Source organism: Leucoraja erinacea, chromosome 15, assembly GCF_028641065.1.
Source record: "Leucoraja erinacea ecotype New England chromosome 15, Leri_hhj_1, whole genome shotgun sequence".
NCBI lineage: Eukaryota > Metazoa > Chordata > Chondrichthyes > Rajiformes > Rajidae > Leucoraja > Leucoraja erinaceus.
The window spans coordinates 41,062,259-41,086,963 of record NC_073391.1 but is presented as its reverse complement, the minus strand read 5'-3'; the positions used below and the strand labels follow the sequence as shown (position 1 = coordinate 41,086,963).

Here is a 24,705-nt window from a genome sequence, read left to right as displayed (position 1 = left end):
ACACTAGGGACAATTTACACATACACCAAGCCAATTAACCTACAAACCAGTACGCCTTTGGAGTGTGGGAGGAGATCAACCAAAGATCTTGGAGAAAACCCACGTGGTCACGGAGAAAGCATACAAAGTCTCTACAGACAGCACCCGTAGTCAGGATCGAACCCGGGTCCCCGGCACTGCAAATGCTGTAAGGCAGCAACTCTACCGCTGGGCCACTGTGGCCGCCCATAGCATAAGAGAGACACAAAAAACTGGAGTAACTCAGTAGGTCAGACAGCATCTCTGGTTAAATGGAATAGGTGACATTTCGGGTCGAGACCTTCCTTCAGACTGAGAGTTGGGGAAAGGGATAGGATATGTTGCATGGTGTCACAGCTGGTAGAGCTGCTGCCTCATAGCGGCAGATACCCAGGCTCAATCATAACCTCAGTTGTTGTCTATGTGGAGTTTGAACATTTTCCCTGTGATCTGCTTGGGTTTCCTCCGGGCGCTCCCAAAGACGTGCGGGTTTGTAGGTTATTTGGCTTCTGTAAATTGCCCCTAGCCTGCAGGGAGTGGAAGCAAAGTGGAATAACAGAGAACTAGTGGGAACAGATGATCAATGTTCGGAGTGGACCTGGTGGGTCGAAGGGCCTGTTTCCATGCTGCATCTCTGAAAATAAAAATAATTTAACAAAATACAACAATAACACCAGGGTCAGCATTTGATGGTCGGTTTTCCAAAGAAATAAAACTAAAAACTCAAGGTGTTGCCTTTTATTTATTGACATACTGTGGGCGGTCACAGTAGCGCAGTGGTCGAGTTGCTGCCTTACATCGCTTGCAGCGCCGGAGACCCAGGTTCGATCCCAACTACGAGAACATACAACAAAGTTTGTATGTTCTCCCCGTGACCGCGTGGGTTTTCTCCGAGATCTTTCGGTTTACTCCCATACTCCAAAAACGTACAGGGTTGAAGGTTAATTGGTTTGGTGTATGTGTAAATTGTCCCTAGTGTGTGTAGGGTAGTGCTAATGTGAGCGGGGATCGCTGGTCGACGAGGACTCGGTGGGCCAAAGGGACTGTTTCCCCGCTGTATAAACTAAACTCTAAACATTGCACAGACAAGATTCGATTTCATCTTTGAAACAGCAGATAATATAATTTTGTTAAATTCTGAAATTCTCCTGAATTGACATTGCTCAGCATTAGTTTTAGGTTTTTATTTATTGAAACACCAAGTCATTGAAAAATGATATTGAAAATCAGTTTAATTCCTCTGCGTATTAAAGAAAAAATTGTTTATAGTTGTCAACATTTACAATATCAGGAATCATTTTAACGTGTAGGAAGGAACTGCAGATGCTGGTTAAAACCGAAGATAGACACAAAAAGCTGGAGTTACTCAGCGGGACAGGCAGCATCTCTGGAGAGAGGGAATGGGTGACGTTTGGGGTTGAGACCCTTCTTCAGTAGCGTCTTGACCCGAAACATCACGCATTCCCTCTCTCCAGAGATGCTGTCTGTTCCTGCAGAGTTACTCCTGCTATTTGTGCATATCTTATGAATAAGGTCCAGTTTCTTTCAATTGAGACAAATAAAATATTTCAACTTAAAATATGAAATCCGCATCTTACTCAATGATCTGATCCTTGTTCTGTTCCACCAGCGTAGGAGGGACATTGGAAACAATCACTTGCATATCCAATTCATTGACCACCGATACCTGGGAAACAAATCATAATTCTGTTGGTCCGACATACCAATAGGCAATAGACAATAGACAATAGGTACAGCTTGTCCAATCCCTTAATAATCTTGTATATTTCAAGAAGATTCCCTCCCTTCCTTCTAAATTCTAGTGTATACAGCCCCACCTTCTCCCTATATCCCTTGACTCCGCTATATTTCAGAGCTCTATCTAACTCTCTCTTTAAAGCATCCGGAGAATTGGCCTCCACTGCATTCTGAGGCAGAGAATTCCACAGATCCACAACACTCTGGGTAAAAAAGATTTTCCTCATCTCCGTTCTAAATGGCCTATTCTTTATTCTTAAACAGTGGCCCCTAGTTTCGGACTCCCCCAACATCGGGACCATTTTTCTTGCCTCCAGCTTGTCCAATCCCTTAATAATCTTATATATTTCAAGAAGATTCCCTCCCTTCCTTCTAAATTCTAGTGTATACAGCCGCTCCATTCTTTCAACATGTGACATCCCGCCATCCCGGGAATTAACATTGTGAACCTACACTGCACTCCCTCAATAGCAAGAAAGTCTTCCTCGAACTTGGAGACTCAAATTTGGCTTCTTCTTCACCAATTCTTCTTAACGATTCTTCACCACATACAACATGTCTAATGTTGCAAACCCTTTCGGGTCGAGATCCTTTAGATTCCCAGGGTCTCAACCCCTGAAACATCACCTATCCCTTCCCTCCTGAGAGGCTGTCTGTTGACTCCAGCTTTTGTGTGTTTTCAGTTTAATAGAGTCATAGAGTGATACAGTGTTGAAACAGGCCCTTCGGCCCAACTTGCCCACACCGGCCAATATGTCCCAGCTACACTAGTCCCACCTGCTAGCATTTGGTCCATACTCCTCTAAACTTGTCCTATCCATGTACCTATCTAACTGTTTCTTAAACATTGGGTTTGTCCCAGCCTCAACTACCTGTGGCAGTTTGTTCTATACACTGACCACCCTTTGTGTGAAAAAGCTACCCCTCAGATTCCTATTAAATCTTTTCCCCTTCACCTGAAACCTATGTCCTCTGGTCCTCGGTTCATGGACTCTGGGCAAATGCTCTGCCATTTATGAACTATATGAGGAGGCTCCTTCAGAAAAATGGGGAGGTATTTCTTTAACTGAGTAAGAATGTCATTGTTCTATCTGTGACATATGACACTAAAACACTCTTGACTTGGTGAATCTGTGCAATTCATTATCACAGGCGGCTGCGGAGGCCGTCAGTGGGTATTTTTAAAGCAAAGATTGAGACATTTTTGATTAGTATGTGTGTCAGGGGTTATGGGGAGAAGGCAGGAGGATGGGGTTGTGGCTCGATGGGCCGAATTACCTAATTCTACTCCTATGGCTTATGAGCGACATTAATAGTATTCTGAATTAAATAGTTGGAGTTGGTTGTTGTGATTAAGCCACTGTTGAGGTGGAGGACGTACGATTTTGGAGTCAAGAGTGTTTTATTGAGTGTATATAAACCTGGCATAGCAATGGTATCAGTAGTATCAAAAACCTATACAAGGATGGTATCTTTTCGTCTTTTGCGGAGCTCTCGTCCAACTATAGCCTCCCAAACTCCCACCTTTTTCGTTTTTTCCAGATTAGGGATTTTGTGAAGAAGATATTCCCCCATTTCCCAAATCGCCCCCCTGAAACCCTGACCGATACCATCTTAGCTCTAGATCCCAACCGGAAGAAATGCATCTCTGTTTTGTATAACTTGTTAGGGTTGGTTATATTGAAACCTCATACCTCATTAAAAGCTGCGTGGGAGGGTGAGCTGAATACGAAACTAACAGACCAGCAATGGGACTCTGCCTTGGACTTGACCCATTCTTCCTCCATATGTGCCCGTCATGGCCTAATCCAATGCAGTCCTTCACAAAGTCCACTACACAAATGCAAGATTATCTAGAATTTACCCTGCTGTTAGGGACACCTGCAACAGATGTAATCAATCTCCTGCCAACCATAGCCATATGTTTTGGTCTTGCCCTAAGCTAGCAGCCTTTTGGAGGAGTGCTTTCGACTTGATAAGCAGAGCCTATGGCAAGACTATTCCTCCAAACCCACTGCCAGCCATTTTCGGTACCCCTCCCAACACCAACCTCTCTGTTGCGGTGAAACGGGTTCTAGCTTTTACAACCTTGTTAGCCCGGAGACTGATCTTGCTTAACTGGAGGCTCACCTGTCCCCCGACACACGCCCGCTGGATTAAGGAGGTGCTTTACAATTTAAAGCTTGAAAAACTTAGGTTCTCTCTCAAAGGCTCTACCAAGACATTCCTAGATACATGGAACCCTTTCTTGGAACTTGTTGACTCTCTCAACTTGTCCCCGGACTCGGAAGAGGACTGAGTGCTCTCCACCATTGTTCTGTTCTACTGCAGCTGCTCGCCCCTTAACCCCCCCCCCCACTTATTTATTTAATTACTTACTTATTTACTGTTATGAATGACCACTTTTTTTTACTTTTTTAGTACTTTTTGTTTCGTTTATCTTACCATATTTGTGTGGATGTGTATGTATGTGAGTGTTGTTTGTCCCCGTTTGGTTCCGACCTGATTCGGGTGGGTTGAAGGTGGGTAAGGGTAAGGGCTTTGAGGGTTGCTTACATACAGTTGCACAATTATGCCTTGACTGTCACTGTCTGTTATCATTGTATGTATGCAAATTGCTGTGAAATTCAAATAAAAAGATTTAAATCAAGAGTGTTTTATTGTCAAATGTACCAAAATGGAAGCAATGAATTTCTTAAGACAGCACGGTGGTGTAGTGGTAGAGTTGCTGACCTACAGCGCCATAGACCCGGGTTCGATCCACAGCCGTCTGTGGCAATGATTTCCACAGATTCACCACCCTCCGATTGGGAAGTGACGTATAGGTATAGAAGTGTGAAAACACACACCACCAGATTCAGGGACAGTTTCTTCCAAGCTGTTATCAGGCAACTGAAACATCCTACCTCACCCAGAGAGCAGTGCTGAACTACTATCGACCTCACTGGTGACCCTCGGACTATCCTTGATCGGACTTTGCTGGCTTTACCTTGCACTAAAGGTTATTCCCTTATCATGCATCTATACACTGTGAATGGATTGATTGTAATCATGTATTATCTTTCTGCTGACTAGTTTGCATGCAAACCAGTCACTTCAGTACACGTGACAATAAACTAAACTGAAAGATGGAAGCATCTAGGGTGAGTGCCAGTTTAGCTCTGCAGAATGAAATACAAGTGTCTTGGGATTGACTCACAGAGTTACTCATTGGAAAATGTAAGATAGTTTTCCCATCAATGTTTTGAAAGGAGATCTGCATGGGGAATTACACAATTTATTACTGAAGAGCGCACACTTAATTCAGAAATCGTGTCAGAAGCACAAACTCAACTCACACCTGGAAATGTAGAAACAACAAACTGCAGATTGTTTAAGAAAGAACTGCAGATGCTGGAAAAATCGAAGGTTGACAAAAAAGCTGGAGAAACTCAGCGGGTGAGGCAGCATCTATGGAGCGAAGGAATAGGCGACGTTTCGGTTCGAGAAACCTTCTTCAGGCTGATGTCAGGGGGGGGGGAGCGGGAAAAAGAAAGGAAGAGACGGAGACAGTAGGCTCGTGGGAGAGCTGGGAAGGGTAAGGGAAGGAAGGAGAAAGCAAGGACTACCTGAAATTGGAGAAGTCAATGTTCATACCACTGGGGATTGGTTGGCATAATGGTGCAGCAGTAGAGTTGCTGCCTTACAGCCCCAGAGACCCGTTCTTCGAGCCTGACTATGGGTGCTTTCTGAACGGAGTTTGTACATTCTCCTGTGACCGCGTGTGTTTTCACCGGGTGCTCCGGTTTTCTCCCACACTCCAACGACGTACAGGTTTGTAGGTTAATTGGCTTCTGTAAATAGTAATTTGTTCCCAGGGTGTAGGATAATGTGAAGGTACATGCGATCGCTATTCAGTGCGGACTCGGAGGGGCCGAAGACCCTTTGTCCATACTAGGGTCCATACTGAAGTCTAAAAAACTGCAGATGCTGGTTGACAAAATTGTTTGGAGTAACTCAATGTGTCAGGCAGCATCTCTGGAGAAAATGGCTATGTGACGTTTCGGGTCAGGGCTGAAGAATGGTCCTGATCTATAACACCTCCCGTCTACGTTCGCCAGTGACCTGCCCTGACCTGTTACTCCAGCACTTTGTGTGTCTTTTATACACGGGGAAGGTCTCGGGTGAATTTCTAAAGTGGCGTGAAATAGTTCAGATTGTGTTCCCCTCTGACCAAGAGTTATTTTTACTCACATAGCACTGAAATTAATAACGTTACGCAATCTAATTTCCAGCCTGCCATCTCTGTGGAAACATGACATTAGCTTTATTGATGAGCTGCCTTAAAATAAAAATGAAGTTCAAATGAGAAAAAGTCTTCTCCATTAAACGTGAAAGTTCCATCATGATTAGGTTTCACCAGAGCAAAGTCCGCCGATGACGATGCAGTACAAACTATGCCCTGAAGGCCCGCTCTAAGTATAGGCTCGAGAAGCTTTGCAATCAGCAGGCAGACTCAACGCTGAGCGATCCTTGGGTAAGTTTAAGGAGCCTGTGGAATTGAACCTGCCAAAACTATGGAGCATTATAATAGTAAATTGGTGGCCTCTTTGGTGACCCTCCCACACTACAAAGATGTACAGGTTTGTAGGCTCTTTGACTTGGTCAAATTGTAAATTGTCCCTAGTTTGTGTTGGATAGTGTTAATGTGCGGGGATCGCTGGTCGGTGAGGACTCGGTGGGCCGAAGGGCCTGTTTCCGTGCTGCATCTCTAACCTGTACTGAACTAAAGGGATAAACTACATGTATACCAAGCCAATTAACCTACAAACCTGCACGTCTTTGGATAGAAACATAGAAACATAGAAAATAGGTGCAGGAGTAGGCCATTCGGCTCTTCGAGCCTGCACCGCCATTCAATATGATCATGTCTGATCATCCAACTCAGTATGCTGTACCTGCCTTCTCTCCATACCCCCTGATACCTTTAGCCACAAGGGCCACATCTAACTCCCTCTTAACTATAGCCAACGAACTGGCCTCAACTACCTTCTGTGGTAGAGAGTTCCACTGATTCACCACTCTCTGTGTGAAAAATGTTTTTCTCACTTCGGTCCTAAAAGATTTCCCCCTTATCCTTAAACTGTGACCCTTGTTTTGGACTTCCCCAACATCGGGAACAATCTTCCTGCATCTTAAGAATTTTGTAAATTTCTATAAGATCCCCCCTCAATCTTCTAAATTCTAGCGAGTACAAGCCGAGTCTATCGATTGTGGGAGGAAAACCGAAGATCGAGGGGGAAACCCACGCTGGTCACAGGGAGAACTTACAGACTCCGTACAGAGAGCACCCGTAGTCGGGATGGAACCCGGGTCTCTGTATGCGCTGTAAGGCAGCAGCTCTAACGCTGTGTTACCGTATAGGGGCAGCCATATCACACCGAATGCAGTAGATGAGGTAAGAGGAGGTGCTTGTGGAACTCTGTCTGGGACCTCTGGATGGAGGTAAGGGAGGAGGTATTGGGACAGGTGTTGCAACGAGAAAGTACTTGGGGAAGTGATGATTTGGGTGTTAAGGGATGAGTGAATCAAGGCATTGTGGAGAGAGCCCACATTCCTTCCTCTAGCTTCACAATTTGCAACCCCTCAATCCTTTTGTCTCACACCTTCTCTTATCATCTTTGGCCTTTGTCCGCCATCTACCCATCCCTCACCTGTATCAACCTTTTACCTATTGGAAAGAACTGTAGATGCTGGTTTAAATCGAAGGTAGACACAAAATGCTGGAGTAACTCAGCGGGACTGGTAGCGTCTCTGAAGAGAAGGAATGGGTCAGATTTCGGGTTGAGTCCCTTCTTCAGACTGATCTACCTGCCAGGCTTTGTCCTGCCTCTCCTCTCTTCCAGCTTTCTAATGCCCGCCCATACGGTCAGCCTGAAGAAGGGTCCCGACTGAAAACGTCACCTATCCATGTTCCTTTGACCGTTGAGTTACTCTAGCACTGTGACTTTTTTTTTGTAAATCTGCACCTGCAGTTCCTTGCATTTCTATACTTGGTAGATTCTGTACTTGGTAGAGATGCGCCAGAGACCCGGGGTTGATGCGCCGGAGACCCGGGGTTGAACTTGACGGGTGCTTGTCTGTACGGAGTTTGTACGTTCTCCCCCCGTGACCTGCGCGGGTTTTCTCCGGGCGCTTCGATATCCTCCCACATGCCAAAGACGTGCAGGTCTCCCCGCTGAGTTAAGGGCCTGTCCCTAATTCACGACCTCTGCCGAGTTTGCACTTGACTCATACTCGCAGCATGGTCGTCACGAGGTCGCAGGAAGCCGTGGGAGGTCGTAGGTAGGTCGTGATGCTAGTCGTAGATACTCGTGGCATCAAGTAGGTCGGGTCGTTTTTCTAGCCTGGTGAAAAATGACCACGAGTAAAAAAGGTCGTGAATTAGGTCGTGAAAGTGGTTCAGGCCCTTTACTGAGTCCAGCTCTTTGTGTCGAACGCTAGTCTGAGATGAAGCAACTTGGCGGAAATCAAGATCCGTACTTACAACAACTTGTGCGCTGCTACTCAGTTCTGTTCCATAGTTGTCAGTGGCAATGACATCAAACTTGTAATACGATCGCCTCATGTTTCGGAAGGTAATGGATGTCTTGATGATGCCCGTTGTATTCCTCGATGACAAAGCCGTCCTTTCCATCTTTGGAGGGCGGTATGATCAGTCGGAACTGAGATATACTGTAGTTTCCACTGTCCTCGTCTTCAACCTGAAAAGTACAGGAAATGGTCAAAGCACAAGGCTGGCCACTCATAGAAACATAGAAAATAGGTGCAGGAGTAAGCCATTCGGCCCTTCGAGCCAGCCAAGCCATTTCAAAAAAACATGACTTCAGAATTAAGGGACAGAAGTTTAGGGGTTATGATTCTTTACGCAGAGAGTTGTGGAATGAGCTTCCAGTGGAAGTGGTGGAGGCAGGTATTGGTATCATTTAAAAATAAAATAGCATAGGATGTGAAATAGCATACAAAAAAAAAAAAGCACGGAAGAGGGCCGAGATATGTTTACGTGCTTATTGTCATAACCAATATCTATCAATTATAGATTAAATCATCGTAGTGTGTCCGAAACAGAAAGTGAGGTCAGGAACGAAGAGCCAAAGCATATTTTCAGGATTCCCACCCCGAGCCATTTATTATTCAATTTCGAACAGTGCAAGTGTGAAACAGCATACAAAAAACAAAACAAGAATTTTTACTTTATTGTCATAACCAATATATAAATAGATTTAGCAAAAGCTATATGTACACCAGCAAATTTAGCTACACCATATGTACACCAAGCCATATGTACATTTTTACATTTATACACTAATCAAATATTTACAAAGCCATACAAAAAATATCATTCAATACGGTCATGGCTGATCATCTAAAATCAGTGGGGTCAAGGGTAGAGCATTCACGTCACGGCCCTGTTTCCACCAATCTTTCCACCACCAAACGCACAAGAAGCAACAAGCCAGCCACCATTGTGCAGATGCCGAGACGTGTGTTCAGCTCTGACTGAACAACTTCCAATCTTGTGTGTGGACTCGATAAGAAGAAGATCTAAAATCGGTACCCAGTTCCTCCTTTCTCCCCATATCCCTTGATTCCGTTGAATCTAACTCTCTCTTGAAAACATCCAGTGAATTGCCCTCCACTGCCTTGTGTGGCAGAGAATTCCACAGGTTCACCACTCTCTGGGTGAAAAGGTTTTTCCGCATCTCAGTAAGAAGAAGGATAGAGAGAAAATGAGGATCGAGATCAGATCTTCCCCCCCAGATATAAGCAGAGGTCAGGAGCCTGCGGGGCGATCTTACTAAGGTGTATAACATCAGGAGAGAAATAGAAAGGGTGAATGCACAGAGACTTTTACCTGGTGTAGGGAAATCCACCCACTATGTGCTCCACCCTTCCTTGGTCATTTGTAGCCAGCCCTGCTTTCTTCTGGTCTTTTCTTACCTCCAGTGTAGCTGGGACATGTTGGCTGATGTGGGCAAGTTGGGCAGAAGGGCCTGTTTCCATGCTGTATCTCTCTATGACTCGATGACTCCAGTTCCCTCCCCTCTACTTTCAGACTGAAATGGGGTCCCGACCCTAAAACGTTACCCATCCTTTTTCTCCAGGAATGCTGCCTGACCGGCTGAGTTATTCTAGTGTTGTGTCTATCTGGAGGGAATCAAGAACCAGAGGACATCGGTTTAAGATGAGAGGGGAATGATTTAATAGGAACCTGATAGGTAGCTTTTTTTACACATAGGTTGGTGGGTATATGGAATGAGCTACAAGGTAAGGCTGTTGAGGCAGGTATGGTGACAACTTTCAAATAGCATTTGGCCTGAGCTTTAGGGTGAGATTGGTCAAGATAGGACTTTATTCCTTGGATTGCTGGAAGCTCAGGGGTCAGGGGAATTGATAGGATAAATGAACAAAGTCCTTTATACAAGGTAGGGGAATCAAGAATCAGAGGACATAGGTTTAACATGAGAGAGACATGATTTAATAGGAACCTGAGGGGCAATTTCTTGACACTTGAGGGTGGTAGGTATATGAAATGGGCTGCCAGAGGTTGAGAACATACAGGGCAAGATTAGCAAGTTTGCTGATGATTAAAAACAAAAGTGGTTTTGAAGATAGTGAAGATGGTTGTGAAAGATTGCAGTATGATCTGGATCGATTGGCCAGGTGGGCGGAGGAATGGTTGATGGAATTTAATACAGAGAAGTGTGAGGTGTTGCATTTTGGGACGTCGAACAAGGGCAGGAGGCCTACACAGTAAATGGTATGCCTCTGGGCAGTGTTGTAGAGCAGAGGGATCTAGGACTACAGGTGCATGGTCCTTGAAGGTCGAGTCGCAGGTGGTCAAAATGGCTTTTGGCACTTTGGCTTTCATCAGTCAGAGTATTGAGTATAGAAGTTGGGAGGTCATGTTGCGGTTGTGTAAGACGTTGGTGAGACCGCATTTAGAATATCGTGCTCAGTTCTGGGCACCGTATTATAGGAAAGATATTGTCAAGTTTGAAACGGTTCAGAAAAGATTTACGAGGATGTTGCCAGGACTAGAGGGTGTGAGCTATAGGGAGAGGTTGAGTAGGCTAGGTCTCTCTTGCATGGAGCACAGGAGGATGAGGGGAGATCTTATACAGGTGTAAAAAATCATGAGAGGAATAGATCGGTTAGATGCACAGAGTCTCTTGCCCATAGTAGGCGAATCGAGGACCAGAGGACATAGGTTCAAGGTGAAGGGGAAAATATTTAATAGGAATCTGAGGGGTAACATTTTCACACAAAGGGTAGTGGGTGTATGGAACAAGCTGCTGGAGGAGGTAGTTGAGGCTGGGACTATCCCAACATTTAAGAAATAGTTAGACAGGCACATGGCTAGGACAAGTTTGGAGGGATATGGATCAAACGCTGGCAGGTAGGCCTAGTGTAGCTGGGACATGTTGGCCGGTGTGGGCAAGTTGGGCCAAAGGGCCTGTTTCCACATTGTATCAACCTATGACAAACCTGTACTGTATGCCTTTGTGTGAGGAAACCAAAGATCTCAGAGAAATCTCACGCAAGTCACTGGGAGAACGTACAAACTCCGTAAACATAAGCACCCATAGTCAGGATCGAACCCAGGTCTCTGACGCTGTAAGGCAGCAACTCTAACGCTGCGCCACCGTGCCGCCGCTTCGACCTTAAGTAGCCAAGAGTAATTTTGAGATGGTGCAGTCTCGATTCTCCCAGGGAATAATTTCATTGCCTTGAACCTATTTAATCCTCTTACCATTTTAAGCACCTTGATTATGTGGCTCATTCAAGAATAATTATGACACAAGGATATTGATCCATAAAAGGCAGTCGCGCAGATTTACAAAAATAAAGATTTCGTGTGCGATCGGATTCTGCATCAGTGGCATAAAAAATATTTGCTCCATAAAACTGCCCTGTTCAGCACTGCCGAGCAGATCAGACTTCAGCTGTGCTGAGTACACAGAATGCTCAGTCTTCATACTTGCTGAGTTGTAGCCTGACAATCTATTATAATGAATGAAAGACAACTACACTCATGAATTATAGGCATTGTGCTGTAGTGCGTACAAGCTGCAACGGCATCATCAGTCAATGAAATCATAAACCTAAAGGGCCTGTCCCACGGCGATTTTTTCAACGACTGCCAGCGTCATATCAGTGTCGCCAAAAGGTTTTGAACATTTCAAAATCAGCGGCGGATGCGACAAAAGAAATGTTGCGACACTTGAAAATACAACGAGCGTCGTACGTCATCACGCCGCGTCACCGTCGCATCACACCGCAAATTTTACGGTGACCTGATACGTCAGTCAATGATACCGGCAGTCGCTGAAAAAATCACCATGTGGGACAGGCCCTTAAGACACCAAATTGGACATTGGGCATTGCCAGGGCTTGTGGTGGAGGCTGATACAATGGTAGAGGCACGGTGGCGCAGCTGTAGAATTGCTGCCGTCCAGCACTTACGGGCGCCAGGGACACGGGTTCGATCCCCAATACGGGTGCTGGCTGTAAGGAGTTTGTACGTTCTCCCCGTGATCTTCGGTTTCCTCCCACTCTCTAAAAACGTGCAGGTTTGCAAGTTTTTATTTATTTATTTATTTATTTATTTTAATTTTTTTTAATTTTATTTTTATTAGCAGTACAGTAAATCACATTAATACGCATATATCTTATTACATTATGTTGTACCACTTCATTTTTTGAGCTTTAAAAGAGAAAGATAAAAGAAGTAAGAAAAGTAAGCAAGAATCGTGAAGGTGCAGGAAAGTGTTGGGAGAAAAGAACCCCTTAGGGAAGGAATTAGAGAAGGAAGCAAAGAAAATAATTAAGACCCTAGAAAGAAAAGAAAAAAAAAGGAAAAAAGGAAAATCAGTCGCTCTATTGTAACACAAAACTCCGCAAAAAAGGATATACCAACCATGTTTTTATTAACAGGTTTGCAAGTTATGGGGCTGCGATATTTTAGGCAACTGCCGGCGACTGTCATAGTCGTAGCAGGTCGCCAAAAAAAACAGCGACAACCTATGTCATCCTGGCGACAACTTACGACAGCACCGACGCCAGGAGAAGTCAAGCTACGCTCATTCCCGTCAAACGCACTGTCGCCGAAAATGTTTCAGCATGTTGAAAATTTAGCGGCGACCAGAAAGACGCTACGACTTTTTGCGCGACTGAGGAGACGACTCCCGGCGACCAACCGGCGAACATGTGGAGACAAACCAGTCGCATGTAGTTGTCTAAAAAAAATCACCTGTGGGACAGGCCCATTAATTGGCTTGGTATAAATGTAAAAACTGTCCCTAGTGTGTGTAGGATAGTGTTAATGTGCGGGGATCGCTGGTCGATGCAGACTCGATGAAGGGTTTCGGCCCGATTTCCTTCGCTCCATAGATGCTGCCTCAACCACTGAGTTTCTCCAGCACTTTTGTCTACCTTCGATTTTCCAGCATCTGCAGTTCCTTCTTAAACATCTGCACTTCCTTCCTACACATTTGCATTTCCTTCCTATATGTAACATATTGTGCCATCCTAAGCATTTTTTTTTTTTTTTTTTTAAATGTTGTCATGAAATGTGACACGTTCATTTCTTATATATTTTCTGCACATTTTTTATGGAATTTCCAACGTCGAAACAGGCCATTAAGTTGCACTACAAAGTGGTGGATGAACCAGGTGGGTCAGGCAGCATCTGTGGATGGTTGGGACCCTTCTTCTGACTGATTGTAATGTGGGGGGAAGAAAGCTGGAAGAGACAAAGTCTGGCAAGTGATAGATGGATACAGGTGAGAGGGGGTTTCTTTGGCAGATGGGTGGAGTGAGTGACTAAGGCTGGCGGTGGAAAAAATCCTTGTTCCGTGTGAGACCATTAAACTCACTGTCCTCTACTCGTAAAACAGACACAATTGCTGGGGTAACTCAGTGGATCAGGCAACATCTCTGGAGATCATGGGTAGGCAATGAAGATAGACACACAATGCTGGAGTAACAGCGGGTCAACATCTCTGGAGAAAAATGAATTGTTGATGTTTTGGGTCGGGACCCTTCTTCAGACCTTCCTCAGTCTGAAGAAGGGTCTCGACCCGAAACATCATCCTTTTCCCCAGAGATGTTGCCTGACCCGCTGAGTAACTCCTGCATTTTGTGTCTATTTTCGATATAAACCAGCATCTGCAGATCCTTCTTACGCATGGATAGGCAATGTTTGATCTCAGAACTCTGGACTCGTCCATGTTTACCAGAGATGCTGCCTGACCCGCTGAGTTACTCCCACTCTGTGTGTCTTTTTTTGTTAAACTAGCATCTGCAGTTCCTTGTGTCTACTGTTCTCTACCTGTCCTACCCAAACCTCCCTGCATATTGGAATTCCATTTATCTTCTCATAGTCAGTGTTTCCTACTTTTTCCACCTGGCATATTAGGGCGGCACGGTGGTGCAGCGGTAGAGTTGCTGCCTTACAGTGCATATAGTGCCAGAGACCCGGGTTCGATCCCGACTACGGGCGCTGCCTGTACAGAGTTTGTATGTTCTCCCCATGACCTGTGTCATGTAGGTTAAATTTGTAGGTTAATTGGCTTGGTATAAATATAACATTTGTCTCTAGTGGAGGATATTGTTAATGTGTGGGGATCGCTGGTCAGTGTGGACGTCGTTGGCCGAAGGGCCTGATCCTGATCTCTTATTAGTGACTATTCTTGATTAGTACGGGTGTCAGGATGGGGAGAAGACAGGGGAATGGATGATGTTTTGGGTCAAGACTCTTCTTTCACTCTGACGAAGGGTCTCGACCCAAAACGTAACCCAGCCGGTCCCGCTGAGTTACTCCAGCATTTTGAGTCTATCTCCAATTATCTTGGCCCCGCTCTGGGGGTAGGAGTGGAGGCAGATCTGGATCCGCAACGGCCATGAGTCCCAGGCTGAGTTCGACAATCGTTTGCCTGCTTCTGCTGCTGTTGAAGGTAAGACGTTGCCCCGCGCCAGGGTCTTGGGCCTGACCCACTTTGGCCGTTAGTTACGCGACAGGCCGGCGGCGCGCGAAGATTTCGTTCAGGACGAAGTCCACACTCCTCCACACCACTCCATGCACCCGTCCTGCACTACCCACGCGCTACCCACACGCTACCCACACGCTAGCAGGTTGCGTAAATGGCGCGCAAATAACAGCCAAGTGGGACAGGCCCTTTAAAGCTATGAACGTTCTCTGCTCCTGGTCACTGAGCAAGACACGTTCAAGGCAAAACGCCACTGCTGAATAATGCAACAGGATAAACTGCTTCAATTATTTCCGCAGAGCAGATAACTCATTACAAAAAGAAAACCATCATTGTTTTTTTTTGCCGTCTTGGTGACAACAGGTTTTACAAGTTAATTGTTTTCTTTTAAGCAGGTGCTGGGCAAATCCAAACTTAAGTTGCTCAGAAGAGGGAGCTACTGCACTGTGAACAGATGTGGAGGGAATTGCAGGGGGATTCTATCCGTCATTGCCATTACTAAAGTCTGAATATCAATCAGAATAGATAAAGGTGCAATTATATTTTTAGAGGAAATCTAAATTCTCTCACTAATTTACTCAGTGAAAGTGAAAGTGAGCTATGCAAGCAAAATTTCATTGCAAGGCGTAAGTTTTAAAATAGCCCAGAAAATGCAAACAGATCAGATTGGCTTTTTAATTTAGTTTAGTTTAGTTTAGATACATTGTGGAAACAGGCCCTTCGACCCACCGTCCACACCTACCAGCGATAGGGTAACTTTTTCACACAAAAGGGTAGTGGGTGTATGGAACAGGCTGCCAGAGGACGTAGTTGAGGCAGGTACTATCAAAATGTTTAAGAAACAATTAGACAGGTACATGGATAGTTTAGAGGGATATGGGCCAAACGCAGGCAGGTGGGATCAGTGTGCATGGGACATGTTGGTCAGTGTGGGCAATCTGGGCTGAACAGCCTGTATCTGTGCTGTAGGACTCTATGACTCCAAGAGGTCATCCTGAGAATTCTTCAGGTGAACATGGACCTTGCACAAAGTACCAGGTAACATAGAAACATAGAAACATAGAAATTAGGTGCAGGAGTAGGCCATTCAGCCCTTCGAGCCTGCACCGCCATTCAATATGATCATGGCTGTTCATCCAACTCAGTATCCCGTACCTGCCTTCTCTCCATACCCCTGGATCCCCTTAGCCACAAGGGCCACATCTAACTCCCTCTTAAATATAGCCAATGAACTGGCCTCAACTACCCTCTGTGGCAGAGAGTTCCAGAGATTCACCACTCTGTGGTGAAAAAAGTTCTTCTCATCTCGGTTTTAAAGGATTTCCCCCTTATCCTTAAGCTGTGACCCCTTGTCCTGGACTTCCCTAACATCGGGAACAATCTTCCTGCATCTAGCCTGTCCAACCCCTTAAGAATTCTGTAAGTTTCTATAAGATCCCCTCTCAATCTCCTAAATTCTAGAGAGTATAAACCAAGTCTATCCAGTCTTTCTTCATAAGACAGTCCTGACATCCCAGGAATCAGTCTGGTGAACCGTCGCTGCACTCCCTCTATGGCAATAATGTCCTTCCTCAGATTTGGAGACCAAAACTGTACGCAATACTCCAGGTGTGGTCTCACCAAGACCCTGTACAACTGCAGTAGAACCTCCTTGCTCCTATACTCAAATCCTTTTGCAATGAAAGCTAACAAAAGTAAGTTGCTGAGTAACAAAGTTGAGCTTATGGAACATGAGGTTCAGGGTTAGAACAGATAATACGCTTGTGTAAGGACAAAGTATGTTGTTATTTTTCAATATGAAGGATGGCACGTAAAGATGATCCACAAAATACAAAGCTAAAATGTTGGGAAATAGACTAACATTTGAATATGTGCCAAGGATACTAAACCTGGAAGTTTCACAAGCAGTGATGATTCCAATTGACTGCAATAGGCCGTGGATTGAATGGTTAAGGGCCTGTGCCACTTGGGCATCATCAATCCCAAAATACTGGGGCACCGCGCGTCACTGCCTACGCCACCACGTCTCACCATGCGCCATGCGCGCGCGTGCGTAGTGATGCGTAAATGATGCTGCGTAAATGACACGCAAATAACACCCAAGTGGGACAGGCCCTTTAGCAAACGGAAGGTGGAATTTAATGGAATCATTTCACAGAATAAGCACAAGCAGGAGGTGGCATGACATACGAGATCTTTGGCTTGCAGGCTTGAGTTACAGGGAGTGGTTGGATAGGCCTGGATTTTATTCTTTGTTCTGGAGGAGTACCAGATCACGAGGGGTATGGATAATGTAAACACATATATAACTTTACGAGGGATGTTAGCCACGAGTTAGAGAACCTTAAAAGGGCGGCAAGGTGGTGCGGCGGTAGGTTTGCTGCCTTACAGTGCCAGAGACACGGGTTTGATCCAGACTACGGGTGCAGTCTATATGGAGTTTACACATTCTCCCCAAGATGAGATTAATTTATTGACATTGCTTTTGACACTGATGTTGTTGGCCAAGGGGCCTGTTCCTATCCTGTATTAGTTTAGTTTAGAGATACAGCTCAGCCCAGCGCGTCCAAGCCGACCAGCGCATACCGGTACACTAGTCCTACCCTACGCACTAGGAACAATTTACAGAAGCCAATTAACCTGAAAACATGCACGTCTTTGGAATGTGGGAGGAAACCGGAGCAAGCGGAGAAATCCCATTCGGGTTACAGGGAGAACATACAAAGTCAGTACAGACGGCATTCGTGGTCGGGATCGAACATGGGTCTCCGGCACTGTAAGGCAGTAACTCCAACGCTGTGCTCTGTTCGAAAAGGGAAAGACATTTGCAGGGTCACAAATATTGAGTGAGGGATTGGGACTGATTAGATTACAATATACAGATACACAAAAAAGCTGGAGAAACTTAGCGGGTGCAGCAGCATCTATGGAGCGAAGGAAATAGGCAACGTTTCGGGTCGAAACCCCGTCTGAAGAAGGGTTTCGGCCCGAAACGTTGCCTATTTCCTTCGCTCCATAGATGCTGCTGCACCCGCTGAGTTTCTCCAGCTTTTTTGTGTACCTTCGATTTTCCAGCACCTGCAGTTCCTTATTAAACACAATATACAGATAATTGCAGTAAATACGAAGAGACAAAGGGGCTCTATCTGTGGTGTAAAAACTATCTGGAACTATCATTGGTTCCTGTAAATAATTTCATATTTTCATCCAACATAACTTCATTAACCACATCCTTTTAATGAGTGTTAATAAAAGTCATTAAATCATCATGATCAGTCAATGAGAATCAAGTGATCTAATCTAATTTTAAGAACTGTTCCTTTCAAGACTCCAAATGTCAAAGCTATGAATAATTGAAAATTCTTTTATTGAAAAAAATTATCTTCAAAGATGAACTGCAATTAGCCTTTGGGAAACGTTCATCAAAGGCCGTAAGTATATTGTTGTCATGGGTCATCATTGATTTAAAACTATCCCAGTTCAAGAGGCCTCTACATTCATGGAATTTTCAATCACCGACAATGAATATGCTTCCAAGATGGCGGCTATTTGCGTGCTAGCCACAGAGGCAGATCTACAATCACATATTACAATCGCTCCACTCTCTTAAACCTCTCCCTGATCATGTATAAGAAAGAACTGCAGATGCAGATAGAAGGTTAAGGGGGGACCTGATAGAGGTCTTTAAAATGATGAGAGGGATAGACAGAGTGATGTGGACAAGCTTTTCCATTTGAAATAGGGAAGATTCAAACAAGAGGACATGACTTCAGAATTAAGGGACAGAAGTTTAGGGGTAATGAGGGGAAACTGGACGCAGAGAGTGGTAGCGGTCAGCTCCCAGGGAAGTGGTGGAGGCAGGTTCATTGGTATCATTTAAAAATAAATTGGATAGGCATATGGATGAGAAGGAATGGAGGGTTATGGTACGAGTGCAGGCAGGTGGGACTAAGGGGAAAAAAAAATTTTCGGCATGGACTTGTAGGGCCGAGATGGCCTGTTTCCGTGCTGTAATTGTTATATGGTTATATGGTTTATATGCTAGGAAAATCAAAGGTAGACAAAAATGCTGGAGAAACTCAGCAGGTGAGGCAGCATCTATGGAGTGAAGGAATCGGTGACGTTTCGGGTCGAGACCCTTCTTCCGACTGAAGAAGGGTTTTGACGTGAAACATCACCTATTTCCTTCGCTCCATAGATGCTGCCTCACCCTCTGAGTTTCTCCAGCATTTTTGTAACCCTTATCATGTATATCGGCGCTGTGGATGGCTCGACTGTAATCGTGTGTTGTCGTTCCGCTGACTGGGCAGCACGCAACAAATGCTTTTCACTGTACCTTGGTACACGTGACAATAAACTAAACTAAAACAATGAATTCTCCAATTTTAACTAAAAGCCCCCCTTCCCCGCTCTCCCAGTTGGCACCTAGCCAATTGAATTCCTCCAGCACTTTGTGGTTTGCTCAAGATGCCGGCATCTGCAGTTCCTCGTCTTTCCAAATTACTTCCTATTTACTTTCTCCTACTCCTTTATACAGTGAGAATGATATTTGTTCAAATGTTTACCACTTACTTTTGATTTAGAGGTACAGCGCGGAAATAGGGCCTTCGGCCCACTGCCTGCACCAGCCAGCGATCACGAACATTAACACTACCCTACACACGCTTGGGACAATTTACACTTATACCAAGCCAATGAGCCAACAAACCTGTACGTCTTTGGAGTGTGGAAGGAAACCGAAGATCTCGGAGAAAACCCACGCAGGTGACAAACTCCGTACAGATAGCACCTGTAGATGGGATCAAACCCGGGTCTCTGGCGCTGTAAGGCAGCAACTCTACCGCTGCGCCACCGTGATGTACTTGGCAAAATGTTCTGCTGTGGCATTTCCCATCTCTGTCTCCGTACAAAGCCCACCCACCGTCACCCCCGGAAAGCTTGATGAAGGGTCTCGGCCCGAAACACCACCTATTCCTTTTTCTCCAGAGATGCTGCCTGACCCGCTGAAGGTACACCAGCTTTTTGCGTCTATCTTGAATTACACATCTCTTTGGATGAATTGCCACTAGTACAAATGTGTAAGAAGGAACTGCAGATGCTGGTTTACACTGAAGACAGACACGAAAGGCTGGAGTAACTCAGTGGGACAGAGAGCATCTCCGGAGAGAAGGAAAGGGTGACGTTTCGGGTCTGAAGAAATGCTGTCTGTCCCGCTGAGTTACTCTAGCTTTTTGTGTCTATCTTTTTTGCCACCAGTACAATCCAGCTGGATTCATCAGTAGAGACCATGTACCAGATTTTCGCAGGTTAAATTGAAGAATGTTTTCTATTTCCCTGTGTTTAGCAGCGATTATTAGGCAGAATTTAAAATGATGCCATCGTTATAACGCAGCAGTAAATATCAGCTATTGTTACGCACAGGCCCAATTTTATTTCCATAATACTATAAATGAAAGCAATTTGATTTACTTAGGTATTACAAGAGGCAGAAGATTAAAAGTGATGTGCATGAGATGGATCGTGATTTGTGCTTACAAGAGTTAATTAGGTTATCTTATCTCCCACAAGCAGACATGCTTTCTCCCCGATTTCATTGTGCGTGGAGAGACCTATTCACATTCTGAAAGACTAAAGCCGTCCAAATACTGTGTAAACCCAAGTGGGTTCAATTGTTTTACTTACACGCGATGGTGGAGAAGCATTTGCTATAAATTTGTTTTTAGCGAGATGCACTTTCGTGTTCTATCAGCGTGGAAGATTTTGGGGCGAGACGGGACATGTGAGTCTCTTCTCTAAGCCGAAGGTAGACGCAAAAAGCTGGAGTCACAGACAATGAGTCTCAACTAGATGACCTTGAAGCTGGTATGACTTTGGTGGGGGAGGGATGGAGGGGGGGGGAGGATACAAGAGTTATGTTCTCACCCAAATCGTACCAGCTTCAAAGTCGTCTTGTTAAGTCTCGTTGTCTGTAACTCGTTCTCACCCAGCTCACAGCTGGCAATGGCCTGTTTCCTTTATCATCGTTACTTTTTTACATATCTTTCATACATTTGTTCTATACATCACCGTCTACATCTATTGTTTCCCTTTCCCCTGACTCTCAGTTTGAAGAAGGGCCTCGACCCGAAACGTCACCTATTCCTATTCTCCAGAGACGCTGACCCACTGAGTCTGGGGCCTGTCCCACTTAGGCGACTTTTTAGGCGAGTGCAGGAGACTCTGCGCTCGCCACATGGTCGCCACATGTTCGCTGGTGGTCTCTGGTGAGTCTCCTACACGGTCGCGAGGAGTTCCCGCTTTCTGGGAACCAGTTGCGGCCTCTGTATGGTCGCCGCAAATATTTCAACATGTTGCTGTTGTTCGCAATGGAGATAATCGATAATCCTGTAGTCGTAGGTGCAGTTGTAGTGGGGTCGCCGTGTAGTTGTAGGTAGTCGAGGTAGTCGTAGGTAGTTTTAGTTAATCTCCTTTGCTGATCGGTCATTCTCATTGGCTCATTGGGGGAAAAAAAAACGTAAGCACGAGTTTTCAGAACTAAGGATAATCGACCGGTAATGTTAAATGTCCGCCAAACTTCACAGCTGTGTATCTCTGGCTTATTAAAAGTCGTCTGGCTTCTTAAAAGTGTCTCCACTCCTTCTCCGCCCCCTCTCCCCACCCCCTCTCCCCCCCCTCTCCCCACCCCCCCCCCCCCCCCCTTCTCCGCACCACCCTCTCCCCCCCCCTTTTAAAGGACTTACCTTTCCCTGTGATAGCCATCTTAACTACAGCGCCACCCTTTCTGTTCATCGCGGTGTGTGTCTGTATCATCTTGGCTTTGCAGAGTGTGAATTTCAGACAGCGCTCCCCCCGCTTGCCTTGGCCCCCGGCTTTGCGATGTGTGTGTGTGTGTGTGTGTGTGTGTGTGTGTGTGTGTGTGTGTGTGTGTGTGTTCCACTCTGACAGTCGCCATTCCAGTTCCCAGTTTTTCATGCGACAGACGGCAACTTGACAGTTGCTGGAAGTCCACTGAAAAATCGCCTAAGTGGGACAGGCCTATTACTCCATCAATATGTGCCTGTCTTTGGTTTAAACCAGCATCTGCAGTTCCTTAAGGTAATAAGGTCATTTGATAGGAGTAGAATTAGGCCATTCGGCCCAACTCCGCCATTCAATCATAGCTGATATATCTCTCCCTCCTAACCCCATCTCCCCATAACTTCTGACACCTGGACTAATCAAGAAAATATCTAAGGTACACAAAAAAGCTGGAGAAACTCAGCGGGTGCAGCAGCATCTATGGAGCGAAGGAAATAGGCAACGTTTCGGGCCGAAACCCTTCTTCAGACGGCCCAAAACGTTGCCTATTTCCTTCGCTCCATAGATGCTGTTGCACCCGCTGAGTTTCTCCAGCTTTTTTGTGTACCTTCGATTTTCCAGCATCTGCAGTTCCTTCTTAATCACAAGAAAATATCTATCTCTGCCTTAAAAATATCTAAATAATTTCTTCTCATCTCCTTCCTAAAAGAACGCCCTTTAATTCTGAAGCAATGACCTCTAGTCCTAGACTCTCCCACTGGTGGAAACATCTTCTCCGCATCCACTCTATTTCAATGAGGTCCCCTCCCCCTCATTCATCAAAATTCTATTCCTTCCTACAGCCAGTTAGTTCTGGGTTGCTCAATAGGTTGTGGAGGAAGAGCTTGTTCTATTTGGTTTAATTCTGATGCGTTTGCAATGACAAGAATTTAATCTGCATCTCTATTTGGTTTTGTGCTGTAGAATTGTCTACAGTTGAATGTGTGTGGGCATTGCTGAAATTAAAGTGAGTAGTTTATAATCATGTTTAGAAGAACAAAAGGAGGAAACCTACCATAAAAATGAAACTTTATTGACTGATATACTGATTTATTCCATTTTTTTTACCGAACATAAGGTGTTTCGAGAAAATAACTTAATTCAGTATAAAGTCAAAACATTTTTCCGCAAGGTGGAAATATCAAAGACTAGATGGCAAAACGTTCAGGTGAGAGGGCAGGTTTAAAGGCAATGATCCGGGCACTTTTTACTCAGAGGGTGGTGAATGCCTGGAACGAGTTGCCAGAGCTGGTGATGGTGGAAGCGGATATGTTTGTGGCATTTTCAAGTGTTTTAGATAAGCACATGGATATGCAGGGAATGGAGGGATATGGGCTATGTGCAGGTAAATGTGATGGTTTAGTTTAGAGATCCAGCGGAAACAGGCCATTCGGACCACTGGGTCCACGCTGACCAGCGATCCCTGCATAGTAACACTATCCCATACACACTTGGGACAATGTTTACTTTTACACCAAGCCAATTTACCTACAAACCTGCACGTCTTTGGAGTGTGGGAGGAAACCGAAGATCTCGGAGAAAATCCACGGGGAGAACATACAAACTCCGTACAGACAAGCACCCAGAGTCGGGATGGAACCCGGGTCTCCGGCGTTGCAAGCGCTGTAAGGTTGCAAATCTACTGCTGCCCCACCGTTGTGCCGTCTTGGCATTTTGAGAGAGTTAGATATCGCTCTCAGGGCTAACGGAATTGAGGCCTGTTCCTGTGCTGTCCTGTCCATGTTTGTATTAGAGATATACAGCGTGGAACCAGGCCCACCGAATCCGCGTCGACCTGCAATCTCCTGCACAACTGTTCTATCCTACACACAAGTTACAGAAGCTAATTAACCTAGAAGCCTGCACATCTTTGGGATGCGGGAGGAAACCGGAGCACCCAGAGAAAACTGTGAGGAGGATGCTATGAGGATGCAGGGTGACTTGGACAGGTTGTGTGAGTGGGCAGATGCATGGCAGATGCAGTTCAATGTGGATAAATGTGAGGTTATCCACGTTGGTAGCAAAAACAAGAAGGAAGATTATCTAAATGGTGTCAAGTTGGGAAAAGGGGAAGTACAACGGGATCTGGGGGTCTTTGTTCATCAGTCAATGAAAGTAAGTATGCAGGTACAGCAGGCAGTGAAGAAAGCGAATGGCGTATTGGCCTTCATAACAGGAAGAGTTGAGTATGGGAACAAAGAGGTCCTTCTGCAGTTGTACAGGGCCCACACCTGGAGTATTGTGTGCAGTTTTGGTCTCCAAATTTGAGGAAGGACATTCTTGCTATTGAGGAAGTGCAGCGTAAGTTCACGAGGTTAATTCCCGGGATAGCGGGACTGTCATATGTTGAAAGAATTGAGCGGCTGGGCTTGTATGCACTGGCATTTAGGATTGGACTCGCTAGAATCAGGAAACATGTTCCCGATGTTGGGGGAGTCCAGAACCAGGGGCCACAGTTTAAGAATAAGGGGTAAGCCATTTAGAACTGAGGTGAGGAAACATTTTTTCACACAGAGAGTTGTGAGTCTGTGGAATTCTCTGCCTCAGAATGCAGTGGAGGCCAATTCAATGGATGCTTTCAAGAGAAAGTTAGATAGAACTCTTAAAGATAGCAGAGTCAAGAGATATGGGGAGAAGGCAGGAAAGGGGTACTGATTGTGGATGATCAATCATGATCACAGTGAATGGTGGTGCTGGCTCGAAGGGCCGAATGGTCTACTCCTGCACCTGTTGTCTGTTGTCTATTGTCTAAAACCCTCGCGGTCACAGGGAGAATGTACAAACTCTGTACAGACAGCACCCGTAGTTAGGTTCGAACCCGGGTCTCCGGCGCAACTCTACCGCTGCGCCAAAAGGCTGCCTGTTCTATATCACATGCTCGTTAAACTTCAGTAACACTGTCACAACAAGCAGGGTGTTTGGGATTGGTGGCTGAGGGAAGAACTCAGCTATTCAATTTAACTACATTTATCTTCCCAGAATAATTTTAAAGGCATATGGTTGACAACATTTTAAAATTCATCAGATGAATGAAGGGCCTTCTGAGCTTCAAATCCCCTTA

At 45.2% G+C, this 24,705-nt stretch overlaps 1 protein-coding gene across 1 annotated transcript in view; it reads right to left on the bottom strand.

The window, feature by feature from the left end:
• pcdh15b (protocadherin-related 15b) overlaps positions 1–24,705 on the bottom strand; it is a 1,024,406-nt gene that overhangs the window by 57,881 nt on the left and 941,820 nt on the right. Inside the window, 3 exon segments of the mRNA XM_055647246.1 lie at positions 1,617–1,705; positions 8,303–8,419; positions 8,421–8,519. Of these exon segments, the coding sequence (XP_055503221.1) occupies positions 1,617–1,705; positions 8,303–8,419; positions 8,421–8,519 (305 nt within the window).